This window comes from Muscardinus avellanarius (assembly GCF_963383645.1).
Source record: "Muscardinus avellanarius genome assembly, chromosome: 5".
Taxonomy (NCBI): domain Eukaryota; kingdom Metazoa; phylum Chordata; class Mammalia; order Rodentia; family Gliridae; genus Muscardinus; species Muscardinus avellanarius.
This window is the reverse complement of record NC_137790.1, coordinates 63058573-63077104: the sequence shown is the minus strand read 5'-3', so window position 1 is coordinate 63077104 and position 18532 is coordinate 63058573. Positions and strand designations below refer to the sequence as shown.

Below are 18532 nucleotides of genomic sequence, written 5' to 3'. Positions count from 1 at the left end.
GCCAGGGAATTTCAGACAGCTTGGAGGGGTCCCACGGGGGTCAAATGAGGGCGGCAGAGAAGATGACTTTGTCCATGGGATGGACTCTGTCTTCCCTAGGAACCATCTTCCCGCCGCCCATTCCTTCCTAACACGAGGCCTCTTCTGCAGTGAGAAGGAGGTTGAGACAGGGGGGCGAAGGTCCTAGGGACAGGGTGGAGGGTGAGAAGGTGATGTGTTTAGGTGAAGTTAGCTGGCCACGAGTATTGCTATCTGCAGTGGAAGTTAGTGGGTAAAAATCAGACTAAGCTAGGATGAGGGGAAGCCCAAGAAGCCCCAGACCTGGAGAAGAGGCTGGACATTCTTTCAGCAGAGCGGCAGGGACAATAAAGATGGTACCGGGTATATACAGAGCTTCAGAGACGCAGAGAGGACAGGCCAACTCTTTCACACACACACCCCACCGCAGCCCAGGGGTGAGAGCGCGGAGGGCTGGGTGGTCTCTGACTCTGTGAGACCTCTGGCCCGCCCTCCCCAGCTCGTGTCCTGCCTTTCTGGGCCCAGAAGCGTGACTCACTTTGCTTTGACCAGGCCCTCCACAGGCAGAAGGGGATGAAGGTGACAATGATGAGGACGATGGAGCCTAGGACGACCCCGACAATCAGGTAGGGCAGGTCGCTGGCGCGGGCCACCATAGCCCCGGCACCCACCGGCCGCTCCATGGTTTCTGGGGGTGGTGGCTGCGGTATGGCCAGAGTTGGGGGTGGGAGTCGGCCAGGATGACCAGAAGACTTCCGAGCTGCAAGTGGAGAGAACTTACTTCAGTGTCGATTTCTTTGACATTTCCTTCATAGTAAATAGAGAAGAAAAATACCCCGATTCCACAGGTAAAAGGAACGGGGCTGGATTCACAGAAAGAGCCTTAAAATCCCTTAGTTGAATTGTATCCACCCTCAGCATAAAATTGATAGCTAATGTGAAATTGAGTGTTGTCAAGATGACCTGCCCTTATACTTCCCACCCCTCGTACCGGGGATTGGACCCAAGAGAATTCTACCTCTGAGCTACAAATCTCTCCTTTTTTATTTTTTTGTTTTGAAACAGGGATTTGCTAGGTTGCTGAGAACTTTGCTACATTACTGAGTCTGTCCTTAAACCTGCAGTCATCCTGTCTCAGCCCCCCTCCCCAAGTACTGGGGTTGCAGACATGTTCCACCTTCAATATGCAGCTTGAATATTTCAAAATACAACAATATTGATGAACCAAGCACTGAGTCAGACTGGGCACAGTGGTATGGTGTTTTCTGAAAGAATAGCTGGTGAAATTTTGGAAGAAAATATTTAAAATGCATGAAACAAGCAAAAGAATTGGGCAGGAAGAATTTACCCACAAATCTGCTGTTCTGGGGCAGGTCAAGGGACGTGATATAGGCACTATTAGGTTGGTCTACAGAGGAGAAAGATGGGTACTGGGGGGACTCAGTGGGAAATACCAAATGAGCTAGAGTTAAGATAATAGAGTTTAGCTAGTAGAGTGTATCTGTTGTCAACTCGCTCACAAACATCTCCTCTCTCCACTTTCTGGTGTCACAGCCTAGTGATGCTACACTCCCCCTCTGCACTGCTTTTTACCCTTTTCCTTCTGCCTCTTCACGACTCTGGGAGACAACCCTGGCTCCCCTCAGTCCACTCTCTGTGTATTCTCTTCTATGACCAAGGCTTCCATCTAGACCCGAAGGTTCCCATTTCAATATCTCTATCCTGGCCCTGGCCCTGGCCCCTGGGCAGGAGACCTGCTTCTCTCATCAGACACTTCCATTTCAATGTCTCAGGAGGACCGGATGCTCAGTAAACCTTCAGGTGGATTTACCATGTTCCTTCCTCATAATATAAATGTGTCTCTATCCTTGCCTTCCCCCTTTCAGAAAACAGCGACACCTGGGTACCTTCACGTTAAAACTTCAAAGATTTCTTTGACCTCTTATCATGCTCTTGCACCCCACAGGCAGTCAGTCCTGGGCCTGCCCACACCTCCTCTGAAAAGCGACTCAGGGGCCCAGTCCTCTCTCCCCATCCTGTCCCTTGCATGGTCATGGTGACTCTTCTCAGCAAACAAATCCAACAACCCCTCCCCCATCCACAGCCCCAGGAGGCTCCCACTACCTGTGTGCCTGCTCATCCTCAGGGCCTCAACGGCCCGCCGACACTGCCCGCTCCAGCCTCTTCCCCGAGACCCCTCTTCTCCTCCTCCCAGGCTCTGGGAACTCCTGATATCAGGGGCTCTTTTCAGGCTTGACCTGCCCCCAGGGCCATGCTCCCCTCAGTCCAGCTTAAGCACACAATCCTTCCAGAAGCCAGGTGAAGGCTTGGTGAAATCTCTTCTCCTTCCCCTGGGCTCTCTGTGCCCCTTCAAACAGGATTTGGGGCTGTGCTTGCATCTGCCTCCTTCCTTCACTGTATGTGGTTTAAAAAAAAAAAAAGGCAAGAAATGTTGGGTGCTATGGTGCCTGCCTGTAATCCCAGTACTTGGGAGACTGAGACAGGAGGATTGTAGGTTCAAGGCCAGCCTCAGCAACTTAGTGAGACCGTATTTCAAAATAAAAATAAATAAATAAAAAGGGCTGAGGGTAAAAGTTGGAGGTAGAATCCCTAAGTTCAATTCCCAGTGCCAAAAAAAGAAGACAGGAAGTGTACTCTGGGCTACTGAGTACACATCTATGAATAAGTGATTGTAAGCAATGTCTAGCAGGAAAGAGAATGCTGCTGTCTTAATGACAGAGGAATTTTTTTAAAACTCCATTCCTATTCCTTTGTGATTTTCCTGATTATGTCCTTTGCAATACTCCTATGTTATCTCAGTTTTGGGAATTAAAAATGGAGATAATAACCCACCTGACCCCTGGGCAGATAATATAAAAGTTATGTGAACACATTTGATATGTTGTAATGCCAAGAGAGAACCAGGGCTTTGAGGTTAGAGCAACCTGGTCCAAAGTGTGCTCTACCACAACTCAGCTGCACTACCCTGGCCAAGGTGCACAGTTTCCAAAGGCTCAGCTTCTTTCCCATCTTATGAGGTTATAGCCAAGTTAAATAAACCAACCGATATAAGTATCAAGTGTTATTGCAGAAGTAAAGTGTTTATAGAAAGTTCCCAACTTAACCTTGGGCTCTATCCCTGATGAGTTCATGGCTGAGTTAATTCCCTAATTCCGTGAAGCTATCATGATGCTGAGCACTCAAACGAGGCACAAGCAACCAAGCAGAAGGACAGGAAACAATGGGATCAGGGGCGACTTAGGAAATATGGGATCTTTTCTGTGGTACTGGGGGTGGAACCCAGGGGCTTTCTACCTCCGGGCTATACTCCCAGACCTATATTTTATTTGGAAACAGGGTCGCACTAAGTCGCTGAGAGCCTCACTAAGTAGCTGAGACTGGCTTTGAACCTGTGCGATCCTCCGGTCTCAGCATCCCAAGCGCTAGGATTACAAGCGTGCGCCACCACGCCTGGCATATGGGGTCTTTCGGGGAGAGAGATACCCAGCATTGCGGCAAAGAGCAACTTCACCTTACTTTGCTGCAAACAGGGAGAAGGAAGGGAAGACGTCAAAGAGATTCACCTTTGGTCTCACAGATCATCACGTTGCTGAACTCACTCTCCCCTCCTTCGTTGAAGCACTGCATCTTAATGTCGTAGGAAGTCTCTGGCTGCAGGTGGCTGATGGAGTGCCAGTACCTATCCCCTGAGAAAGAGAGAGAGAGAATCGCGCGTGCTGACGTGTGTGTGGTTCACCGGGCAGTGATCCCATAGTCAGACCCAAGGCTGGGCCTCTGACTGGCGCCGGGGGTGACATGGTGGACACACACCTAGAGGAGATATCCTGGTGCCCGCCTGTGTTCCTACAGTCCTGCCATCCCACAAGGTTTTCAACCGGGTGGCACCAAGTATGTCATGAGTTGATGAAGCAGAGCACAGACGCTTTGAGTCATAACCGACCCAGGTTCTAAGCTTGACCGACACCTGATCAGACCCCTTGGAAAGCCGTATCACACAAAAGCGCTTCTCACCTTCCACCATATCCTTCTTGTAGTCACTATCATTGTCACTGTCTGTGGGTCGGTAGTAGATATAAAAGCCATGGATTGGGGTGTTGTTGTTGCTTGCTGGGATATACTATAGAAGATGGAGAAGAGACAGGTTGACAGTGGAGCAGAGAATTCACCATCAAAGCAAAACTTCCGGGTGTGGAAGTGTTGCCCCAGCCTAGAGTTTGAATTTCATCAGGGTGGCCCCTGCAAACATTCCTGGTGGTGTCCCTGAGGTTCTCTGAAGAAGGCTGTGGAGATCACACATCATTTTGCCTAGAGGTTCTCAAATTCTTGAAGACAAGACACAAAATTTCATTTCTTCAAAGACTTCAGTCCTTTCTGAACCTCCATGGCCATTTGAGGGTGAGAATCTCTGGCTACAAAGGGACCCTGCATTGGGATTCCCTGTGGTGTGAGGGGGAGGTCAGAGATGTAACCCTGAAAATGGGAGCCAGCAAAGAGGTCCACTGGGTCAAGGCACCAAGACCAACAGAAGACCCCAACAGAAGCTATTTATAATATCTGGCTATTATAAATCTTCCCAATTCCAACAATCGGGTTTCCAGTGCCCTGCTTGGGGGGGGGGCAGTTCACAGGTGGGGGAACACATCAGGGGTGTCTCGGGCAGGGGTGGGGCAGTAGTGACTCTTTTTTCCCCTCCTGCAGACAGCCAGCTCCTGCCAACAGGAGCCTCAGCTCCATCTACCCCCTGAGGTCCAGAGCAAGGCCACCTACCATCCACTTGAGCATGATGGTGGTCTCATTGACGGCATCTGTGAAGGTGATGTAAGGGCCAGCCACCGGCCTCTCGTATACACGGCCACTGTAGCCTGACACGACATAGGGCCTGGAGGGGGCACTGGGTTCACTCTCCCCCAGCATGTTCAGAGCTCGGACCCGGAACTTGTAAGAGGTCCCTGAGAGAGAGAGAGAGAGAGAGAGAGAGAGAGAGAGAGAGAGAGGGAGCAATGAACTCAAGAAACACCTCTTGATCCCCCCACTGCCCATCAAGGCCCAGCCTAGGGGGATTTTCTGGGCAGCCCTCCCTCCCCAAGAGCAAGTCCCCAGAGAACTCACAAGAACTCTCATCCTCATCAGAGAGGAGTCATATGGGCAATGGCTCCTGGCTCTCTTATGGAGAGAGGGAGAAGGAAGAGCTTAAGGGACAGAGACAGAGACCTAAACTGCTTATGCATGAGCATGAGGTTGGGTAGAGGGCCCAGGGGACCGAAGAGCCTCTGTTGCTGTCCTCCAGGTGATCAGACAGGGGAGCAGCCAGGCCCCTACCTTTCTCTAGGCCTGTGATCTCCACAGACAGCCTTGAGGGAGGGATGGCGCTGGTGGCTAGGACCCAGTCCCCTACTTTCTTTAGCTTCTTGTACTCCACACGGAAGGACTGGATGGGAAAACCACCGTTCCCACGGGGAATCCAGGTCACATACACCGAGGTCTCAGAGGCCATGGAGATGGTGGGCCTGTCTGGGGCTTCCGGAGCTGGGAAGACCACGCAGGGCGAGGAAGGAAGGAGAGAAAGGGGACACCGTGAGATGATGCTGTTTCCAGACTGGACCTGGCCCGCTCCCGACAGGACCTGCACCTCCTGCCGCCCTCCACCCACTGCTGTGCACATCACAACCTATGGAGAGAGACCCCATCAGCTCTCTTTCTGCAGAGCCAGAGTGTGGAGGGTCTTTTATTGGAAAAGCGCCAACCTATAGCCTCTCATTATGGTTGACTAGAGAGCAAGACAGTGTCAGTAAGAGCCCTGGACCTCCAGAACCCAAACCCCAATAGACGACAGGGGCAGCTCCGGGTGTGTCCTCTCCTTGCCACCCTCGCTGCTGCTGGGGGCTTACGGGAAAGGCGGCCCTGGTCCGGTTGGCTGCTGCTCTGGGGGCCGGCTCCGGGGTCATCTCTCTGGATCTGCTGTTCCTTGCTGGCTATGATCTCGGGTTTGGGCCTCCGTCCTGGGTGGACATGGGTTGAGATCAGGAAGGGAAGGATCGTGTGTTAGATCTTCCCACAGAGTCCTCTGTGTCTGAGATTCTGCCAAGTGCTGTGACAAGGTGAAGCTGACTGAACACAGGATACTAGGAATGCGGTCTGGTTCCCAGCTCGGCCTGACTCTTACCGCCCACCAGCCCTGATGTGAGGGAGTGGCCAAGAGGTGCCAGAGAGGCCGGCTGGTGACTCTCCTGATAAGGAAAGCTCAGCCTGGGCACAGGAACCAGAGGGAGGCGGCATCTGGAGGGAAGACAGAATTCCAGGTGTATAGCTGGGCTAGGTGAACAGGATTTCCCACCTGGGCCTGCTATGACTCGCTTGGGCTCATGGGAACCCCAGGCCAGGCGCAGTGTTTGACCTTACCAGTTCGGAAGGTGACCATCGCTGTCTGCCCCTCGCCAGCGCAGTTGTAAGCCGCCATCTCCACTTCATATAAGCTCCCAGGGTCAAGCCTGGTGAGGGTCAGGCGGTGCTGGCTGGCAGGAATGCCGGAGATTGTCCAATCATCAGAGGAGTTTGTGACCTGCTGAGGGAGGTGCCTGGTATAAGGACCAGCATCTCCACCGAGAGCTGCCGGTGGGCTGTGGTTTGCAAATGGGAAGAGGAAGGAGCCAAAGCCTGCAGGCCCAGTCAGCAGCAGGGGGCGCTGCAGAGCATAGACTGCCCTAGGGCTGGGGTGACAACCCGCCTCACCTGGACAGCCAAGTGGGCTTCCCGGTCTTTAAGGATCCCATCAAGTAAAGCCTAGTGAGGAAGTCCTGAAGGCTTGACTAATATTGCTGAGAACTCCTCAAGATCTCCTCCACTTGTATCTCCAGCACCCCATATCTCTGACTCTCTCCTTGCTGTAGTTGAACCAAACACAGTCCCTCCAGTCTATGTTCACATGAGATAGTAATGAGGGTAGTGACCCAGCAGCAGCAGCAGTGACATTTTCTGAGTGCTCACCATGTGTGCGGCACGGAGCTGAGCACATATACACACTGCCTCAGTTGTCCTCCCAACAGCCCAAGTGACCTGCATTAACACGGCTCCCACTTCAGAAGTGAGATAAGCAGGTAGCTCAAGGCTGTGTGGCTGGGGAGCATGGAGACCCAGACCTGACTCCAGAGAACATGCTCCTAATGCTGTCTGTCCTAGAAGGAGGAGAGTGGGAGCAGAAAGTCCTGAGTTCAAGTGCTAGTTGTGTAACTCTGAGCTAGCTCTCTTGAGCCCTAAGCTTTCCATTTCCCTCTCAGCCCTAAATTTTCCCATTTCTCAAATGAGGCAGATAAAATCTCTCAGGTGATGCTGACATTAAATTAGATGGCTTGTATAAAGCTCTTAGCACTGGGCTTGGCACATGCCCACCCATGTGGCTTGGTAAATGCCCCATCTTTTCCTGGGCCTCCCCACACCTTTCACACAGTGAGGTTTCTGGCATTTTTAAATCCCCTTTCTCTGCTCTTGCCCTCGTCCTTGCTTAGAACTTAAAATCTGGGGATGAATTGTGACTATTATAAATGATTTTTTAGTGGCTAGCTCTTTAAATCTAAAGAAAAATAAACAAAGCTCCCCAGATCCCGACAGGTGATAGTGTGAGAATCCCCCGTCTCACCCATCACTTTTCAGGACAAGGACTTAATGGCCAGCTCTGTGCATCTCAGAGAGCCTGCTGAAACCCGAAGCTGGGGTTTGCTGAGGAAAGAAAACAGCTGGTAGGGAAACCTCTTATCCCCAAGCAGGATATTCCAGAGCAGAACAAAACCTACTATTCAAGGGACAGGGATGGCGTGGGCTCATTAATGTCGGGCTTCCAGGATTTATTCCAAGGGGAGAAGTTTTTACAAACTGAGAATCCCCAGTGGTGCTAGAAACCCAAACACAGTAGCCCAGGGTCTGCAGATGCACCAGAAAATGAATTCTGCTTAGTGCATGTGAAAAAGTGAAAACAAGCTGATTCCCCCCACAGAAGGAGGAGTAAACACACACACACACACACACACACACACACACACACACACACACCAAAAAACCCATAACCCGAAGGATGGCTTTTGCTTTCAGAATTCTTTCCCAGGTCATTATGTTGAAGAGACTTTAGTTCCATGGGCAAGAACGGCTTTCAAGACATAATTTCTGCCTTGGCAACCTAAGAGCTCCAAGCACCCCGCAGGCCGGAGCCTAACAGAAGCCAGACCCATCAGGGGCGCTGTCTGACTCTCACTTCCCTGCATCCCCGTCCACTCCCACCCCCTCTCGGCACTGGCCTCAGGCTTCCACCGGGCATAGAAATGAAAATAAGAAATGCAAGGGCAATTAGTCACTGTCACACACACCGAGAGGGTGAAAGCGGCCTCAGCCTGGCATTTCCGGAACACCGCGGCCTGGCCTCTGCCAGCCTGGCTCTGGTGCGGGGCACTTTCGTGGCCACCTATTGGCTTGAAAAATATTATTCTTGCTCTCATGCTGGTTTTTGTCTCTTGGGGACCATGGGTGTTTAGGCCTGCCCTGATCTTTGTCTGTGACTCAGATGGAGGTGTCCAGTTACAGGGAGAATAGAAGGATGAGGACCAGGCCTGCCCTGGAACATGTGTGAAACAAGGCTGTTTCTTGTTAAAAACGCATTCACCTCCATTGCTAACCCAGGGTTAGGGAGGGTCTGCCCCACCCACATCCCCACAGAGGAGCCAGCATGGGGGAGCGGGGCTGTGGGGCCTTGCAGGGTGTTCTGACTCGGTGGCTCTGTGGACCTGTCCAGCGCCCAGGTCTTCTGGGAGAGTGTGCAAAGAAAAGAAAAAGGCAGAAAGCAAAAGCAGCTGGGGTGGGGGGGCACCTTCTGCCCTACAGGGTTGGTTGTGTTTTCTGGTTTGATTTTGGAGCCGGAAAAAAAAATGGACCAATACTTGGATTTCCATCTTCATATATTTTCCATCAAGAACACTTTTATAAGCAAAAAATAATATAAATGCATGATAAAAATCAGCATTTATAATATGCTGTTACCCAGTAAATTTTAAATCCATTTAGGAGCCATAATTTTATACTAGTGGCCTTAGAAAATTGTATAAACTTGTGGTAAAGAGCATTTTCTAGAATGTTTTCTTACAGAGACTTTCATGACCCCTTCTCTGTGCAAGCTTGACAGAGTGTAGCAGCCTGAAGGCACTGTTCTGCCCTGCAGGACACAGTGTCCAGGAGCACAGGGCTGGCCCGGCCTCCTGTCATGGCCCAAAATTTCTCAGCTGACAGATTGCCAGGCATCCCGCTGGACAGACTCCCTTCTGTCAAGGAGAAATAGCTGAATTCTGAAAAGCACGATGTGCTCAGAGCTCAAATGCCTGCCTCTCAAACCCAAGCCACGAGCAATTCTGAGAACTGAGGGGCATTTTACAACCCACAGAGAAAACACTTGTTCACAGATATTTGTCTTCCTGGCTTAGAGCTAGCTCGCCATGCCAGAATTCTCCAGGTATGTACCTAGCAAAGGTAGGTATTACTTTGGTGAAAAAAAAAAACACAAAACAAAACAAGCAAACTTAAAAAAAAAAACACAAAAGCAAGAACAAATGACAGAGGAAGGAGAGGAGGACGGTGATGGGGATCTGTTAACCCTTGTAGCACTAGAAGCTGGTGTTACCTTCTGGGAGCACACAGAGCTCAGATCTGAGGGCCCACACATAGCTCCTCCTGGGGCATCTCAGGCCCCACCTGCCCGTCTCAGAGCTGGCTTCCTTGGAGGGTGGATGGGCATGATTGGAGGTGGGCAGAACTGTGGCCTAGGCTGGGGCTCCAGGGCAGATGGTAGCACAGTCAGGGCCATACCTTGCGGTGTTTCACCACATAGTAGAGGATGGGCGCCCGGTTGCCGCCCTCGTGCCGAAGCCGCCACACAAGCTCGTAAGAGTCGGTCTTGGAGGTCCGGGGCGAGCTGAGGATGACGGGAGCCTCGGCAGGTGCCACCTGCCCCTTCTCTCCCGGGCACTGCAGGGAAGCAGGGTGCACCGATGTCGGGGGCTTGAGGAGTCCCGGTCCTCTCAGCATCTGGTCAGGGCTGCCAGGTCTGGAGGGTGGTGTGGGAGGTATGGCAGTGGCTGGCTCAGCCTCTCCCCAGGGGCTCAGGGTTGTGCCTGGGGACAAGGCAGGAGAGAAAGAAAGAGGATGTTAGAAAACTGAGAAGGAAGTCAGAGAGAAGACCTGAGGTACTGCCAGCCTGTTTTGTGACACAGAGCTGGGCTCTCTGGAAGAGAGGGAAAGGCGGCCCAGGTCACTTGCTTTGGCTAGGGGGCGGCAGACAAGCGGGTCTGCAATCTGCTGACTCCCAGCATCCTCAGGAGGCGGGGCCTGAGTGAATTAGCTCAGTTTGCTCCTGAGGCCTGGGAGCCTGTACCTTCCTTCTCATGTCTGGACTAGGGATGGGGACATGTCCCTTCACTGACTATGGGATGTGTGTGAGTGCGTGTGCGTGCATGTGTGCGTGTGTGTGTGTTATGCTGAGGATGGACCCCTGGGCCTCATGCATACTGAGCAAGTGCTGTACCACTAAGGAATATCCCCAGCCCCACCCTAGGATCTTAAAACAATTATACAACGTGAGCCTTTTCCTTCTCCACTGAAGAGAGCTGAAGGAAGTGGAATGCCCTCTGAGAATCTGGGAGCCAAGAGCACCAACAACTTCCAGAAGCTTCGACAGACACCCCCACCCCCACCCCGGAACTGGTTTCTGTTCCACCTGACCTCTTCCGCCATAGATGTGGGCACTTGCTAATGCTGGCACCGCACTGGCTTATTCAGCATTTCCTTCTCACACTCTTTCCCTGGTGAGTTGCATCTCCTCCAGAGGCTCGCCATGTGGCCTGCATCCCCCGCGTTACCTAGCTCAGTGCTGACTCAGCACCTGCTCAGTCCCTGAGCTGTCAACTGGACCAGGCTGAGAAAGAAAGACCTGCTTTACTTTCAACTTTGTTCCATGGAACCCTAGGAGCTCACAGACTCTGCACACTGGAACCCAGGCTCAAGATACATTTTTTTAAAAATTATGACAGCTAATTGGGCCATTTTTATTCATGAAAACCTGTGCTTCTGACTTACTAATGTAAATTTAGACTTGGAACTAAAAGCCACTCTTACCTATTTTGACATTGGGGTTCTAGGTTAGACTTCATCTGAGAAAAGGGTTGTGTGCCTACTCCGCCGAATTGGCCTTTGGCTGTGCTCACCTGGTCTGGAAGTCCTCAGCTGGACCACGGCATGGGCGCTCCCCACTTCATTCTCCGCCATGCACTGGTAGACGCCTTCGTCCTCGGGCCCCACGCTGACCACGCGCAGGGCCCTGCGGGACAGCCGAAGGCGCTGGCTGGAGGTGAGGGGCACGGCGTTCCTCAGCCACAGCACGGAGGGCGGGGGGTTCCCGCGCACCTCACAGGTGAGCTTGGCGCTCTGGCCCCACGGGATGACCAGCTGGGACAGCTCCACAGTGACCTCGGGGGGTTCTGCAGGTAAACAAAGGCGGGGGTGGGTAGGGGCAAGCTGGAAGAGGGCATGGCCTGAGGGGCTCCCTCTTCCCCCGCACTGTTGGGTCCTCCCAATGGGCAGGGACAGAGGGAAGACACACCCCATGTCACCGCCACCAGCCTCGCAGCAGGGAAGGTCCCTCGTCAGGACCATGGGCCCTCTTGGCACCATGGACTTCTGACTTCCCAGCCCGCCTCCATCACTCACTCAGCTGTGGCCTTTCACAGGACATAACCCTCTCTGAGCCCAGGTTGCATGCTTCTAGAAAGACCACACAGGCCCAGGAACAGGCCAAGGAGAAGGCAGAAGGGATGCTCACCGAACACCTGGACATTGTAGAGGATGACGGCCGCGCCTGGCTGCCCCACGCCGTTGCTGGCCATGCAGCGGTAGGTGCCCGAGTCCTCCTCGCTGGCGGTGTCGATGAGCAGGTTGCCCAGCAGGAAGCGCGTCTTGTTGTAACCGGCCACACTGGACCCGTCCTTGGCCCAGGTGACTCGAGGGGGTGGGATCCCGCTGGCCACGCACTCCAGGATGAGACTCTGGCCTTTAGTGACAATGACGGTCTGGGCCTCCAGGGGGTAGATGATGCGGGCAGCTTCTGCAGTGGAGCCTGGAGGGGCACGGAGACAAAGGACAGAGTGTGTGGGACTGTATCCTGCAGAGTCCGCTCCAGCCTGCCTCCAGTGGCTCTGGCCCCAGGAGGGCCCCAGGGAGTCCTTCAGGGGCTTAAGCCTGTGTAAAGCATGGCAAGTTACTTAATTCCTTCTCACAAATGAGAGCTTCCTTCTGCAGAGAACACAGCTTCGATATGGTTAGCTCTAGGTGTTGGCAAGGAGTAGAATGATTTAAGTGGGGGAGCTGGACATGGTGGCACAGGCCTGTAATCCCAGTACTTGGGAAGCTGCGACAGAAGGATCAGATCGTAGGTTCAAGGCCAGCTTAGCAACTTGACAAGACCCTGTTTAAAAAAAAAAAAAAAAAAAGAGCTGGGCGTGGTGGTGCATGCTTGTAATCCCTGCACTTGGGACGCTGAGACAGGAGGATCGCACAGGTTCAAAGCCAGCCTCAGCAACTTAGTGAGGCTCTCAGCAACTTAGTGCGACCCTGTTTCCAAATAAAATATAAAATAGGTCTGGGAGTATAGCCTGGAGGTAGAAAGCCCTGGGCTCCACCCCAGCACCACAAACAAAACAAAACAAAACAACCCCCAAAAGAGCCAGGTATGGTGGCGCACGCTTCTAATCCCAGCATTTGGGAAACTGAGACAGGAGGATCACGGTTCTTGGACAGCCTCAGCTACTTAATGAGGCTCTTTGCAACTCAGGGAGACCCTGTTTCAAAATAAACAATAAAAATAGGGCTGAGAGTGTACCTAGGAGGTAGAATGTCCCTGGATTCCATTCCCAGTACCGTAGCAAAAAAAATTTTTTTTTAATATTTAAAAAGGGTCTAGGGATGCACCTCAGAAGTGGAACACCCCTGGGTTCAATCATCAGTACCAAAAAATAAAAAAAGAAAGATAAAAGAGAAATGGTGTGAGGAATTTTCCTGGTTGACCTCAGTCAGTGTACCCTGAGGTTGGGGAAGAGATGGGAGGCAAGGGTCTGCCAGGCCCCCAGCCTCACCCCACGAGTTTCCGCCCTGAGTGTCTCTTAGAGTGTCCCACTGAGCTGAACCATGCTCACTGTTTAGCATATTTTTCATAAGCAAGGTTCCCCGATGCAAATCAGTGCCTTCATCAGGTGCTGAGCTGAGATGCAGAAATCGTTTTCCATGCTAGGGGAGAAACAGCACAGAACTTTCTGAAAGCCATGCCCCTCCTGACGTGCGCCTTTGCCGAGACCTTCAAAGAACTGTGGTTCTCTGGGTTCTGCACTATGTGCTAAGCAAGGGCAGAGCCAGGCTTCATACACCCTGAAGCTTATCTAGTTTACAAACTCTGAAGCTTATATAGTATTCTCTAAGGAAAAGAATACAATACTACAGATTTTAAAAAAAATTAGGCAGGAGAGGGGCCACTGAAATTTACCTTCAGTAGCTTCAGGGAAAATCTCTCCCTATTGCTAACTCTAAGAGCTAGTTCTATAGATAATGTCACCCCACTGAGTATTCGGGGACCCTCGAAGAGTGCTCTAAAGAGGTAGCTATTGTTTTCACGTTAATGGGGGAACACGTGGACCCTAGTGTACTTTCAGCCGAGGAAGCCACCACATGTTATTGCTTTAGTGCAAAAACTGTGCCAGCTGCAGGGCTCAGCCATCCTGCCCAGTGCGCACACCCCAACTGAGCCCACACATAGAGGAACAGCGAGAAGCCCTGCCAACAGGGAAGAGGACGGGATGTTATGATGTGACCAGCAAGCCCCACACCCTCCTGAGCTGGGCGGGGAGATGCTGGCACTGGGGCTGACCAGAGGAGAGAGAATCTTGCTGGGGGCTGGATATCCCACTGGCCCAAGCCTCTAGGTCACCCCTCGGCCCCTAAGCACACAAAGCCAAGCCTAGACAGTGGTACCCCAGGTTTCCACCTCCCTCTCCAGCTCTGCTGGCCCCTCCATCAGTGATACCCCATCCCCATGGGGTGTCCGGCCCTTACGGCGCACACGCAGCCTGTCGCTGGAGCCAGAAGTTTTCACTTCCTGGGTCACGGGGTTGTAGGCGGCGCACTTGTACATGCCCTCGTCCTCCTGACTGGCGTTGACAATCTGGAGGTTCCCGGATGGCATGATCAGGTAGTTGTCTGCAGAAAGGGCAGGGAAAGGGGAAGACAGAATGAGTTTGGACCCAGAATATTAGTCTGTAGCAATCCCAGGGTTGGGGGTACGCGGGAACTAGCCCAAGCCTAAAGTGCTGTCTCCCCCGATACCTTGCATCGAGATGAAAAGCTGACCCATGCCTAATAAACTAACTGCCTGAATTGGTGTTCTTCTGTGGGAGAGTATTTTATATTCTCAAGGGAACTGGGGGAGGGTGCAGAGGATACAGAGGTTGGGGTGAGCCAGACCTAGGCTGAGGTTCTGGGTCTGCTCGATATTAACTGTGTGCTCTTGAGCAAATAATTACCCTCTCAGATCCTGTTTGCTTACATGTATAAAGGCATCTAGAGCCACTGTAAGGTTGAGCTGCATGTGCCATACATATGGGAGAGAGATGGTCCTCCCTGCAGCCATCAAGAAGGAGACGGAGGGACCTCGAGCTTTCATCAGCTCTGCCACAGTCACCGCTCTGTCTGAGCCACCTCATGGTTGCATTTCTGCTACTGGAGAGGCATATGCTAGCTCCCAACCACTGCCCTCTCATAAATGCCCAGGAAACCCCTTCCTGCACATTGCCTCCTGGTCCAGGGCGCTATGGGGTGGGCCCAGGGCAGGTGTTCAGGTCCTTTAGGCAGGAGGCAGATTCACAGCTTCTGGACAATCCAGCAACTGGGGCAGCACTCGGCTTTCTGGCAGCCAAAGCACTGGCCCTCGGCTGAGCTCTGTCCTGGTGCCTCTCTGGAGAGTCATGGTGTCACCGAGCCCAGTGCCTGCCTGCTGCTGGGCCACCCAGGTCTGAGCTGCCTCGGCCAGTGCCAGATGGAGGGGAGACTCCCCTGGGCCACTGCCCCGCCTCTGCCTGGGACCCAGGGATTAGGGCTCTTCTCTCAGTCTCCAGTTACTGTTGAGTGGTAGGATCAGATGGCTTTCTGTATTTTTCAAGTTTTCTGTAATGAGCATGCATTCCCAGAAAATCTGCAGGGCACTTTAGATGTGCACATTTTGAGCTACATGGTCAGGTCAAGTTGGGTCGACGTGGCCTCAAGGGCAGGGTCGGTTGTGGGAAGAGGCTGACTTCGTCTTGAGAGACCTCTTCCTCCCTACTGGCACTCTGTGGACCACAGTGTGGCCACTTCCAGACCAGCCGTCATGTCCACTGTGGCCTGAAGCATGATAGCTACCACTGGACAAGTGAGAAGAGGGGAAAATATTAGCTCTACTAAGATCACTGTTCTATTGGGAGGCTGAAGATTGCAGGATCAGGGCCAGCCTGGGCAATTAGCAAAACCCTGTTGCAAAATAAAAAATAAAATAGGGCTGGGGGTGTAGCTCAGAGGTAGAATCCCCTTGGGTTTGAACCCTAGTAGCAAATAAAATAAAAAAGAAAGATTGTTCTGCTGTGTGGGGAAGAACCCCACTTCCCATGAGGGAACCCTGAAGCACTGCTAGAATTGCCAGGCATCCTTTCTGTGTGAGCCTGGTGGCAGAGGCTCCCACAGAGAGCATCTGAACCTCATGCTGAGCCTCAAACAGCTGCAGCTCAGCAACACCTCCCAGGGCCTCGAAGGATGAAATTCTCCATGACAGGAGAGAGGCCCTCCAGAAGGAAGGCCACCCACCTTAGGATCCTAAAGGGCTAACTATCAAGATGGAAGACAGCTGGTCAGCCTGGGGGCTTGGGAGGGGGCAGCAGCTGACAGAATTCGGTTGGGCAGGGAGTGGTCTCAGGTGGCTGGCTCCCCTCCCAGCCTCCTCTCTGGGCTCCTCCCCACTCGCTCACCTCTGGAGGTCTCCAGCCACTCTTGTTTGACACTGTAGCGGACCTGGGCTTTGGGGTGGCTCTCAGGAAGGTGGCAGGCAATGACTGCTGTGTTACCCTCATCCACTTCAATCACATGCTGCACGTGTAACTTGAAGTCCTGGAGATCTGTGGAGAGAAGGGAAGGTGCAGGTTGGACCTCAGAGGAGAATGCCAATTGATTGAACATCTCAGGGTGGAGGGGTGTTGTCAGCACAGTAAATAGCTACAGAGCCTCATGCTGGGCGATAGGGGGTACCAAGCCCTTCGTCAGCATCTTGTTTATAGAGGTTTATAAGGATGGACTGCATGGAGGTCAATTTGGTGTGTATACAAGATACAAGCTGGAGAAAGTGTAAAAAAAATCCTATCAGGCCAGGCATTATGACTCCTGCTTGTAATCCTAGTATATGGGAGGCTAAGACAGAAAGATCACAGGTTTGAGGCCAGCTTTAGCAATTCAGCAAGACCCTCAGGAGTGTAGTAGACCATTTCAAAATAAAAAACAATAACAACAACGATAATAACAATAATGATAATGATGATAATGGCTGAGGGTATAGCTCAGAGGTAGAAGTCCCCTGAGGTAGAGTCCAATCCCTAGTAACCCCCTTACACACAAACACACAAGGAATCCCATCAGGAGGTGGCTCCAACAGGTCAGTCTCTTCTGTGACACTGAGACCTGGGCATGGGGCCTGCTGATCTCTCCTGGACAAGGGTCATGGTCAAGGTACTAATTTCTGAGCAGAGCTGGCAAGAGGCTTGGTTAGTGAAGATGGTAGAGCGCAGAGAAAAAGAAGGCTGAACTGGGTGTGGTGGTGCACAACTATGATTGTGCACTGTGATTGTACTTAGTGAGACTTTCAGCAACCTAGCAAGACCCTATGTCAAAATAGAAAGAGTTGGGGTATAGCTTGGAGATGAAACCCCCTAGTACCACAAGGGGGGGGGGAGAGAGAGAGAGAGAGGAATGTTGAAGCCTTTTCTGTATTTCCGTCAAGAGCAGATTTGTGGTTTCTTCCTTGAAGACATCCACAGTGAAGATGACAGGACCAATTGCCGGCCACAGTTATAACCCAAAGGCCAAGTCCTACTACCTCCATATGCCTTAATTATGGGAGGAAGGTTAATCCTTCCTCAGGGTTGGGAGTTTGTAGATGTCTGAATGGCTCTCCTACGCAAAGAGGAGTCTCTCAGGACAAGCCGCAGCACCCCGTGTGGTTTAATGACAGTGGGATGTGGGGGAGCCCAGGGTCCTGACAGGAGGCTGCAGCCTCTGGCCATCTGATGGCCATGTCTTCGGCCTTGGCTCCGGAAGGCTGGGATCTGAACTGGGAGAGGATGGAGATCCCTCTGGAACAAGGGCAGGATGTTTCCCAAACAATCCAAGAATCCAAAACACACATCTCTCTTTGTATTAGCCAAATGACTGATGTTGCTGAACAAAATAGGGGCCATTTGTACAACAAACCGCATTCCAAATTGGAAATTTGTTTTCGGGATTGTAGCTGAATTTATTTTTGAGGGGAAATAAAACTAATGAAATATAAAGTAAGAGGGATGAAAACATTTCACCCAGACACTCTCTTCATCATGGCACTTGGAAGGCCCCGGAGGCGCCCTCTCAGAATGCTGACCACACCACAATCTGCCAGCCCTCTTGACTGATAGCATCGGGGTTTACTGCAAATTCACTGCAAGACACCACCTGCCTGTGTTGTTGTTTCCACCAGAGACTAGGAGAAGCCAAAAGGAGCAGGCGGAATCGGGTTTCTCATAGAAGATAATTACCAAAAACAAACTATTGTCACCACAGGAGAACCAATATCAAGGTATTCAGTGAGGTCGGGATTCCTACTTCATAGAACTTTCCAGAAGCTCTCAGTTAGGCCAAGCCAAAGCAGGAAAGTCCAACTGTGTCTATGAAAGGATTGTTAGTTGTCCCTTTGATTACAGTATTAGACTGTGAACTCCTTAGGGTTGGGGATAGACCCTTGTTATTCACATATATGTCTTCTGAATATAGCTCAGGTCCTGGCCCAAATAGATGCTCAGGAAATGTTGAATCTACTTGATTTTCTTGTTGAATTTACTTAATATTTTTTAAAATCTTTACTTGTTGAATTTACTTGATTATCTTTGAAGGCTGAACCCCATAAGTTAAGTATGAGTCACCCATTTAGGTGGCCTATGAATGCAAACTCCCTAGTTGAGTTTGGTCTATGTTATGAGTTCAAGGATGAGGGCCTAACACAATAAATGCTCCAAGAACAGTTTATCTAAGGGTGTCCAATAGAAACTTTAGAAAATAGAAGGTTTCTCAAGAGGTTGCTCCCAGGGTCATAGGAAAGAGGTGAAATAGGGTTAATAACTGAGGGATAAGAGATACATGCTATGCATGGGGC

The 18532-nt window shown here is 51.6% G+C and overlaps 1 protein-coding gene across 1 annotated transcript in view; it reads right to left on the bottom strand.

The window, feature by feature from the left end:
* BOC (BOC cell adhesion associated, oncogene regulated) overlaps positions 1-18532 on the bottom strand; it is a gene marked incomplete at both ends in the record, with an annotated part of 38632 nt that overhangs the window by 2379 nt on the left and 17721 nt on the right. Inside the window, 12 exons of the mRNA XM_080696516.1 lie at positions 557-778; positions 3603-3725; positions 4051-4156; positions 4807-4988; positions 5359-5565; positions 5928-6038; positions 6439-6598; positions 9880-10184; positions 11274-11546; positions 11888-12181; positions 14167-14310; positions 16107-16253. Coding sequence (XP_080552642.1) covers positions 557-778; positions 3603-3725; positions 4051-4156; positions 4807-4988; positions 5359-5565; positions 5928-6038; positions 6439-6598; positions 9880-10184; positions 11274-11546; positions 11888-12181; positions 14167-14310; positions 16107-16253 — 2274 coding nt within the window. The remainder of the gene's footprint in view (positions 1-556; positions 779-3602; positions 3726-4050; positions 4157-4806; positions 4989-5358; positions 5566-5927; positions 6039-6438; positions 6599-9879; positions 10185-11273; positions 11547-11887; positions 12182-14166; positions 14311-16106; positions 16254-18532) is intronic.